This window comes from Pongo pygmaeus, chromosome 3, assembly GCF_028885625.2.
Source record: "Pongo pygmaeus isolate AG05252 chromosome 3, NHGRI_mPonPyg2-v2.0_pri, whole genome shotgun sequence".
NCBI lineage: Eukaryota > Metazoa > Chordata > Mammalia > Primates > Hominidae > Pongo > Pongo pygmaeus.
The window spans coordinates 171719970-171730941 of NC_072376.2; the positions used below are offsets into that span (position 1 = coordinate 171719970).

General features: G+C 36.5%; 1 protein-coding gene across 3 annotated transcripts in view; it reads left to right on the forward strand.

Annotated features, from left to right (window-relative positions):
* The window catches only part of RXFP1 (relaxin family peptide receptor 1), a 135788-nt gene extending 127091 nt beyond the window's left edge, over positions 1-8697 (forward strand). For all 3 annotated transcript variants that reach the window (XM_054486087.2, XM_063664242.1, XM_063664243.1), the window contains exons 15-18: positions 181-410; positions 2072-2482; positions 3787-4005; positions 7084-8697. In XM_054486087.2, coding sequence (XP_054342062.2) covers positions 181-410; positions 2072-2482; positions 3787-4005; positions 7084-7382 — 1159 coding nt within the window. In that variant the 3' untranslated portion in view covers positions 7383-8697. The remainder of the gene's footprint in view (positions 1-180; positions 411-2071; positions 2483-3786; positions 4006-7083) is intronic.
* Positions 8698-10972: the final 2275 nt, after the last annotated feature.

Sequence of the window (10972 nt, forward strand, 5' to 3'; positions counted from 1 at the left end):
AAATCAAGCTAGTGATAATTGGATGTAAGTTTAAAGTTTCAGAATCCCTAATGTTTTAGTCCTCTCAATTTCGTCTTAAGACATTTTCTTTCTACCAATAAAATGTAGGAAATAAATATGAATGTATGGTGACACTGAATTAAATGGAAAATCTTATTTTACCTTCTCTTTGTATACCAGATATTTTAAGAAATTCCAGTACTGTGGATATGCACCACATGTTCGCAGCTGTAAACCAAACACTGATGGAATTTCATCTCTAGAGAATCTCTTGGCAAGCATTATTCAGAGAGTGTTTGTCTGGGTTGTATCTGCAGTTACCTGCTTTGGAAACGTTTTTGTCATTTGCATGCGACCTTATATCAGGTCTGAAAACAAGCTGTATGCCATGTCAATCATTTCTCTCTGCTGTGAGTATTTCCTGGTTAAAGGGGAATTGTAGTTTTGAAATACACAAAAGCATTATTATTAGAAAATACGTTGTGTGAGTGGTAGAATTATGGAATTTTACATTTTTCTCCTTTTTGCTTGTATGCTGTTTTCACATTTTCTACAAAGAAAATAGAATTACTTTAGCAATAAGAAAAAGTATGTTTTTTTAAACTAGGAAATTTAATCACCTTACACAAATTAAGGAAGCTTTCATTTATTAGTTCTCTCTCATACAGTGGCTTCGAAGGCACAATATTTTGTTGACGCATCTAAAATCTTTCACTACAAATAAAATTGCAACCTCCTATGGTCACAATTTTACGTGCAGACCTATACTTACTTTTTTATGTGTATGTCCAGTTCACAGATATTGACTTAACAAGTACATGCTTTCCTGATCTCTGAGCTACTAGAAATTTTTTCCACTCTAACTGAAATGTGTAAATAAGAAAATGTTTTTAGGGAGTATTCATTTTTTCAAAAAGTTGTTGCAATGTAATGGCAAGGTATTATGTTAAATGAACACTGCAAAGAAAAATAAGGAAGAAACCAGTCCTCAGGATGTTTGTAGTCTAGGTCAAGTGGCCTAGAATTTATCCATGCTCCCTCAAGCAAGTAAAGCATCAATCTACATGAGGTTCTACTTTTATATGTGTGCTGCCCCCATGTACTGTCTCCATCCTTATTCAAAGTCTAATGTCTAAATTTTTTTTTATTGCAAGCTATGTAAGAAACAGAACTCAGAAGCCATTTACTATTTTGTATTGCTAGCTACAAAATTTTTAGTCAGTTCAATTTCCTTGGTGAAGCCTAGACTGTAACTTCAGAGTTAAAGGCTTAGGGTCAGCCTTGTGATTTATACAGTGATGTGATTTTAGGGATTTTGTGTAGAATGCTTGTGCAGTCCAAAAATCTCACCCACTTTCTGATATGTAACGTTTGCTTAAAAAGAAATATGCCAAGTAGTGTAAGAGAGCTAATTCCTGGGATTGGAGACCCTAAAAAGAGACAGAAAAAGATGTAAAAATTGAAAGAGAGAGAAAACAGTTTTGCTTAGACCAACTCTGGTAAGTAATTTAAGCCCCTTAAAATTGTACTGACTGCAAAGCAGTTCATAATTATTCATATCTCTTAAATTATAGGCTTCAAAATTCAGTCATTATTCTATCATAGGAACTTGTGAATTACTTTCTCCAAGATTTTATATGACACCTTGAGCTTGTTGCGTTGGGAGAATTTCAGTGGAAGAGCTGAACCAAATAATGCCATCCTCATCTAAGTCCCTAACTGAATGCTCTACGTGATTGCATTTTGTACATTTATTTGACACTTCTACATGATGGGTCTAGAACAGATAATACAATAGACAAGATCTCTGCTCTTAGAGACTTGCACTTTAAAGGAAAATGAAGAAATGATTGCATAATTAACTGTAGAGAGTACCTTTGAGAGTGCTTACCAAAGAGAGTCTATGAATAGATCCTCATCTGTAAATGAACTCTTAGGAGAATAAAAGTTACCTCTTCCTAAGTTGGAAGAAACTTGACTATTTTTTCTAGCATTAAAAATATTATTGCTTATTGATGATTTTATGATACCTATTTATTTCTCTAAATTTGTGAAACTATGACTCCTCTAGGTGCCGACTGCTTAATGGGAATATATTTATTCGTGATCGGAGGCTTTGACCTAAAGTTTCGTGGAGAATACAATAAGCATGCGCAGCTGTGGATGGAGAGTACTCATTGTCAGCTTGTAGGATCTTTGGCCATTCTGTCCACAGAAGTATCAGTTTTACTGTTAACATTTCTGACATTGGAAAAATACATCTGCATTGTCTATCCTTTTAGATGTGTGAGACCTGGAAAATGCAGAACAATTACAGTTCTGATTCTCATTTGGATTACTGGTTTTATAGTGGCTTTCATTCCATTGAGCAATAAGGAATTTTTCAAAAACTACTATGGCACCAATGGAGTATGCTTCCCTCTTCATTCAGAAGATACAGAAAGTATTGGAGCCCAGGTTTATTCAGTGGCAATTTTTCTTGGTAAGAAACTAAGAAACTAATGTTCACAAGTTTTTATTTCAAATCTTCCAACCAGTTTTTGTTAGTAAGAATGAGGGTGAGTTCTATCAGAATCCCCAGCAAGGATTTTCCTCCCCAAATTATACTCTGATATAAATTCCAACCTGACACAGCTTAATAAAAGACACTAAACACCTGTATTTCATGTATTCACCCTAAACATGCTAAGCAACATATGTTTTGGCTCTTTGCTTTACAATATGAACGTAATGATATTTATTATCTTTTCAAATTCATGGCAACACACATCTTTGGCTTGTGAGTATACATACAACTGTTCTAAACCAGCAATGTAAAAATATTCTCAAGAGTACAGCAAAAAGTAACTGAATTAGAAAAAAATCACTAGGCCAGGCACAATGGCTTGTGCTATAATCTCAGTACTTTGGGAGGCCAAGGTGGGAGGATCACTTGAGGCCAGTAGTTGAGACCAGCCTGGGCAACATAGCAAGACCCCATCTCTACAAAATTATTTTTAAAAAATTAGCTGGTATGAGGCCAGGCGTGGTGGTGGCTCATACCTGTAATCCCAGCACTTTGGGAGGCCGAGGTGGGCCAATCATGAGGTCAGGAGTTCAAGACCAGCCTGACCAATATGGTAAAACCCCGTCTCTACTAAAAATAGAAAAATTAGCCGGGCATGGTGGCACGCACCTGTAGTCCCAGCTACTCAGGAGGCTGAGGCAGGAGAATTGCTTGAACACGGAAGGCAGAGTTGCAGTGAGGCGAGATAGTGCCACTGCACTCCAGCCCGAGCAACACAGCGAGACTCCATCTCAAAAAAAAAAAAAAATTAGCTGGTGTGATGGCATGCACCTGTACTCCCAGCTACTTGGAAGGCTGAGGCAGGAGGATTGCTTCAGCCTAGGAGTTTGAAGCTGCAGTGAGCTATGATTGTACCACTGCACTTCAGTCAGGGACAGAGCAAGAACCCATCTCTAAAAAAATTAAAAATAAAACATCACTAATACTAGAAAGCTTAAAAACCCAAGATATTCATTGAATTACTGCAATTTCAATATCTCATTTTAAAAGTAAACATTTTATCATTCTTCACTACTTCCACAAAACCTCATCTCAAAAAAATTCATGATTTTTGTGGACTTTAGTAATTCTTTGTGAAGAAAAAAACCCACACATTATAGTCTTTGTATCTTTAGTAATAACATCTTTGTATCTTTAATAATAAAAATGTTTTATTTCTGTTTGTTCATTTTGAAAGAAATATTTCTATGCATTAATAATACTGTTTGTATTCCAAATAGGTATTAATTTGGCCGCATTTATCATCATAGTTTTTTCCTATGGAAGCATGTTTTATAGTGTTCATCAAAGTGCCATAACAGCAACTGAAATACGGAATCAAGTTAAAAAAGAGATGATCCTTGCCAAACGTTTTTTCTTTATAGTATTTACTGATGCATTATGCTGGATACCCATCTTTGTAGTGAAATTTCTTTCACTGCTTCAGGTAGAAATACCAGGTACAATATTTTTAAATCTCCTTAAAGAAATAATAAATCTGTTTTTACAGTGTTCTTTTAAGGAAAACATTAAAATTCTTAACACTAAACAATTTAAAGAATTGTACATCAGATCTGAGCACAGTGGCCCATGCCTGTAATCCCAGTACTCTGGGAGGCCAAGACAGGCGGCTCACTTGAGGTCAGGAGTTTGAGACCAGCCTGGCCAACATGGGGAAACCCCATCTCTACTAAAAGTACAAAAACTAGCTGGGCATGGTGGTGCACTGCTGTAGTCCTAGCTACTCAGGAGGCTAAGGCATGAGAATTGCTTAAACTCGGGAGGCAGAGGTTGCAGTGAGCCGAAATTGCGCTACTACACTCCAGCCTGGGTGACAGAGCCAAAAAAAAAAATTTTTTTTAAATTGTAAGTCAGAGTTGTAGGTACTTTTGGCTCTGCTCATCAATATAACATTTACTGGGGAAGAACTGTTTATTTTTTTCCATAAACGCCTAATAATACAATTACTATGAAACAAGCAATGAGTGACCAAAATAAATTCCACATTGTTGAAATTCTAATCATCACGTGCTTAAGGTGACTAGAAAGGAAAACAGGCCAAAACAATTATTAAATAATTACTGCATTTTTTTTCAGAATATAAGAAAATTTTCTTCCTGTAATACATGCAATTTAGAGAAGATCATGCCAGAGTGTGAGAGATAATAGAAGCAAACATTCTTGGCATTTAGAAAGAATGTAGGCTGGCATGTTGGCTCATGCCTGTAATCTGGCACTTTGGAAGGCCAATGTGGGAGGATCACTTGGGCCCAGGAGTTCAAAGCTGCAGTGAGCCATGATTGCACCACTGCACTCCAGTCTGGGTGACAGAGCAAGATCCTGTCTCAAAAAAATAAAAATAAGAAATAAAAAATAAACAATGTGCTTTACATCCATTAGGATGACTACTATTTTAAAAAAACACACATACAAAAAAAATTAAGTGTTGGTAAAGATGTGGAGAAATTAGAATCCTTGTGAATTGCTGGTAGAAAAATAAAATGATACAGCTGCTATGGAAGACAATATGGCAGTACCTCAAAAATGTAAACCATCCAATGGTTTAGTTACCATCCAGTGTGGAAATGGTCCAGTTACCATCCAATGTGGAAATTCTCCTTCTAAGAAAAAAACCAAAACAATTGAAAGCAGGGACTCAAACAGATATTTGTACGCCCATGTTCATTGCAGCATTATTCACAATAGCCAAAATTTAGAAGCATTACAGATGTCCATAGATTGGTAAATGGATAAACAAAATGTGGTACATACACACAATGGATTAGTATTTAGTCCTGTAAAGGAAGGAGATTTTGACAAATGCTGCAATATAGATGAACCTTGAAGATACTGTGCTAAGTGAAATAAGTTAGACACAAAAGGACAAATATTTTATTTCACTTACATGACGTTTCTGATATAGTCAGATTCATAGAACATAGAACGGTGTTTTCTAGGGGTTGGAGGAAGGGAGAATGGAGAGTGATTGTTTAATAGGCATAGAGTTTCAGTTTGGGAGATGAAATCATTCTGGAGATGGATGGTGGTTATGGTACAATGATGTGAACGTACTTAATGCCACTGAGCTGTCCACTTAAAATGGTTACATGGTAAATTTTATGTTATGCATATTTTAACACAATGAAAAGTGCATATATCCTGTTAAATATATATAAAAATATATAAAAATATATAAAAATACATATATAAATATATATAAATATATATATATATATAAAATGCAGTTTGTATTCACATTTTAAAATTTTCATGTAGCAGGACACAGTGGCTCACACCTGAAATCCCAGCACTTTGGGAGGCTGAGGTGGGCAGATCACTTGAGGTCAGCAGTTGGAGACCAGCCTGGCCAGCATGGTGAAACCCCGTCTCTACTCAAAATACAAAAATTTAGCTGGACCTGGTGGCATGCACTTGTAGTCCCACCTACTTGGGAGGCTGAGGCATGAGAATGCTTGAACCTGGGAGGCAGAGACTGCAGTGAGCGGAGATTGTGCCATTGTACTACAACCTGGGTAATAGAGCGAGACTCTATCTCAGGAAAAAAAAACAATTGTATATATTAATACGTAATTTTAATTGTGTTCTGTACCATGGATGATGGTGATAGTATCTTACATTTTATGAACAACAAAAAGAAGGCCAAGTGGGGAAGACTGATTGAACCCAGGAGATTGAAACCAACCTGGACAACAGGGAGACTCTGAGACCCCAACTCTTTAAAAAATAAAAAAATTAAAAATTAACCAGGCATGGTGGCACATGCCTGTGGTCCCAGCTACTCAAGAGGGTGAGGTACAAGGATCACTTGGGCCCAGGAGGTCGAGACTGCAGTGAGCCATGTTCATGCCACTGTACTCCAGCCTGAGCGACAGCATGAGACCCTGTCTCAAAAACAAAAACATGAAAACAAAGAGTAATGACAGCATCAATTAAATTATAATAAAATCAGAGTATTTTGGTATTTCTATATATATTAGAGTGATTTTTAAGATGGGTTTAGCCAAAGTTATTTTTTACAGAAATAAATATCTGGACAAAAGCTAAAAAAATGCACACTTCGGCATCAAATGGCAAAAAAGAAATCTATTAAATACAAGCTTACATATTCTGGCAAATACTATATGCACTATTAAAATACTCGAAAAGTGTTTTAATTATTAGGCACTTAAATTTATGACTTAAATACTAAACAATATGTTTTTTCCTAAAATGTAATCATAATATGTAATCACTTTGTGAAAAATATTTCTACCTAAAGGAATATTTTTGTTAGTGCATTCAAGAAGAGCTACTTAGCAAAGAATGCCATTCTTTTTCAGCACTAGCATTCCCCTCACACACTGGCACTCTGGAAAGATATCTTGGAAACAAATATAGACTTGGTATTTAATTATGTGACATCAAAGGAAAAAAATCAAAACTCAAAAAGGGGTTGGGATGAAAGAAACAGGGAAATTGGGTTTCTATACCTTGTAAACATCTATAAACACTAAAACTATTTCATTTTTCTTTTCTAGGTACCATAACCTCTTGGGTAGTAATTTTTATTCTGCCCATTAACAGTGCTTTGAACCCAATTCTCTATACTCTGACCACAAGACCGTTTAAAGAAATGATTCATCGGTTTTGGTATAACTACAGACAAAGAAAATCTATGGACAGCAAAGGTCAGAAAACCTATGCTCCATCATTCATCTGGGTGGAAATGTGGCCACTGCAGGAGATGCCACCTGAGTTAATGAAGCCGGACCTTTTCACATACCCCTGTGAAATGTCACTGATTTCTCAATCAACGAGACTCAATTCCTATTCATGACTGACTCTGAAATTAATTTCTTCACAGAGAATACTGTGGGGGTGCTTCATGAGGGATTTACTGGTATGAAATGAATACCACAAAATTAATTTATAATAATGGCTAAGATAAATAGTTTACAAGGACATGAGGAAAAATAAAAATGACTAATGCTCTTACAAAGGGAAGTAATTATATCAATAATATATATATATTAGTAGACATTTTGCATAAGAAATTAAGAGAAATCTACTTCAGTAACATTCATTCATTTTTCTAACATGCATTTATTGAGTACCCACTACTATGTGCATAGCATTGCAATATATTCCTGGAAATAGACAGTACAGAACCTTTCAATCTGTAGATGGTGTTTAATTACAAAAGACTATACAAAGTCCATCTGCAGTTCCTAGTTTAAAGTAGAGCTTTGCCTGTCATGTGCATCAGCAAGAATCATAGGCACTTTTAAATAAAGGTTTAAAGTTTTGGAATACTCAGTGTAATTGCATCATAGAAAATGTCTGACTGTTTGCAAAATAATATTCTGTTTTAAGAATCCATCTTACCTCTCTTTAAGTTTCCATACACTTGAGAGCAAACACAACATATTTATTACTAAAAAGATGCTTTGCTAGAAACTCAAAAACAGCACTTCTTTTGGCACTTCCTGCCCAGTTTTCTCTTTGCTTTAAATGAACATCATCATATGGGATTGGAATAGGAGAGTATGAGTACTGCAGAGAAGTGGATCACAAAAGCTACAATGAGGATAAACATTTAGATCAGTGGAAACTCCTGAAATAAATCCTTGTATTGTCAGTTAACTGATTTTCAACAAGGATACCAAGACAAAAAGGCTTTCAACAAACTGTGCTGTTTTAAGAACAGACTTAAGTGGTTTAATTCACCCACTTTAGATGGGTGAATGTTATGGTGTGTGAAATATCTCAATAAAGCAGTTAAAAGGAAAAAGAGCTGGAATGCACTGATTCAGGAACTTAATTTCAGGAGGGAAAGGTCTGTATGTACATGTTTCACTTTAAGCAGAAAATCTTTCTTCAAGAAATGACTTTACCTTCTCTTTGCACTGCCAGCATGTGAGATACTAACTTTTTAACTAGTTGTTCTCTAGTCTCTACGTTATTAGAATTTTTTGCTTTCATAATTTGAAAACTTTAAGCAGGAGAAGAGAATGTTTTCAGATAGTTTCAAATACACCAAAAATGTTTGAAACACAAAAATACTGGAATCAAACCATAATGCACTTATTGAATATATAGTTGTATAGATTTGTTTTGAAAATAAATTATCTGAGATTTAACTCTATTAAAAATGCATTGCTTTGGGTTTTTTTCTCTGCTTACTTGGAATAATCTCAATAAGTTTTCTACATGAAGAACATGGTATAATTTCAATGTAACTCAGAGCATAATAGAAAACTATAGTTCTGTTTATAATATTCAATAATATAACTACTGATAGTTCTATAATAAATAAAATAGCCAGGTGCAGTGACATGCAACTGTAGTCCCAGCTACATGAGAGGCTGTGTCCAATCTGGGCACCCTAGTGAGACACTGTCTTTAAAATATAAAGAAATAAATAAATAAAATAGGCTACAATTTTTAAATTAAAAATAGCCTACAAAAAGTAAATTTAAAAAAGCTTATACAAAATGAAAACAGGCCAAGTGCAGTGGCTCACACCTATCATCTCAGTGCTTTAGAAGGCCAAGGCAGGAAGATCATTGAGGCCAGGAGTTCAAGACCAGCCTAAAGAACGAGACCCGAAATTAAAAAATAAATTAGCTGGGCATGGTGGCACATGCTTATAGTCCTAGTTAATAGGGAGGCTGAGGTGGGAGGACTGCTTGAGCCCAGGAGTTGGAGGCTGCAGTGTTCTGTGATTGTGCCACTGCACTCCAGCTTGGGTGACAGAGCAAGACATTGTCTCTAAAAAAATTTTTTTTTAATTCTTTGTTGTTTTTTTTTTGTTTTTTTTTTGAGACAGCCTTGCTCTGTTGCCCAGGCTGGAGTGCAGTAGTGCAATCTCGGCTCACTGCAATCTCTGCCTTTGAGGTTCAAGCAATTCTCCTGTCTCAGCCTCCCAGGTAACTGGGACTACAGGCACGTGCTACCACACCTGGCTAATTTTTGTATTCTTAGTGGAGACAGGGTTTCATATGTTGGCCAGGCTGGTCTCGAACTCCTGACCTCATGATCTGCCCACCTCGGCCTCCCAAAGTGCTGAGATTACAGGCATGAGCCACCGTGCCCGGCCTAATTCTTTCTTAAGATTATTTTAGGATTAATTCCTTAGAAGTCCTATTACTACTAATTCCAAGTAATAGAATAGGAAATTTTATTTTTATTTTTTTATTTTTTATTTTTATTTTTTCCGAGACGGAGTCTTGCTCTGTCACACAGGCTGGAGTGCAGTGGTGCAATTTCAGCTCACTGCAACCTACGCCTCCTGGGTTCAAGCAATTCTCCTGCCTCAGCCTCCCAAGTAGCTGGGAATACAGGTGCATGCCTCCACGCCTGGGTAATTTTTGTATTTTTAGTAGAGATGGGGTTTCACCATGTTGGCCAGGCTGGTTTCAAACTCCTGATTTCATGATCCACCCGCCTCGGCCTCTGAAACCAAAGTGCTGGGATTACAGATGTGAGCCACCACGCCCAGCCTTTTTTTTTTTAAGATGGAGTCTCTCTTGTCGCCCAGGCTGTAGTGCAGTGGCATGATGTCAGCTCACTGCAGGCTGGAGTGCAGTGGCATGATCTCAGCTCACTGCACCCTCCACCTCCAGGGTTCAGGTGATTCTCCTGCCTCAGCCTACTGAATAGCTGGGATTGCAGGCATCCACTGCTATGCCCAGCTAATTTTTGTATTTTTAGTAGAGACGTGGTTTCACCATGTTAGTCAGGCCGATCTCAAACTCCTGACCTCAGGTGATCCACCCACCTCAGCCTCCCAAAGTGCTGGGATTATAGGTGTGAGCCACCGCACCCAGCCAAATATTTTTATTAGAATAACCAAAAAAGAATAAAAGCAATACTCATGGATACAAGAAATTTAGTCCAACAAAAATCATGGTCTTAACCTGTTTAAGAGTCTTAGAAATGCATTAAATTTACGAAATACACATCTGAAACTTCCTTTAGCATTTAACATATTTTTAAACAACTTTCTAGAGGCCATTTGACTTCCTGTCTGCTCAACCCATTCACTCTTCCACCCTTCGACCTCCTGAAATAGAGTAACTTCAATTTAATTTAATTTGATAAGTAATTATTAACATACTACATAACTATCTCCTTAGAAACTTCCACAGATAATGCAACAGAAGCACTCAGTTAACTACGATTTGTATCAAGGTTTGCTTAGAAATGTAGCTTATAACCATGATCTAGGTCAAATCAATCCTCTAAATCAAGCGAGCCTAAGTTGTTTTAAAAATCTAAAGTTTATATCAGGAAAACCTCAACTTTTATTTTTTACATTTTTTAAGAATTACTAATTCATCATACTAACACATCATCTCTCCTAAATGACTGGGTAAACCTTGGCAATTTAGATGTGGATAAAGTAGAAGGCAAAGAGCAAAGTGG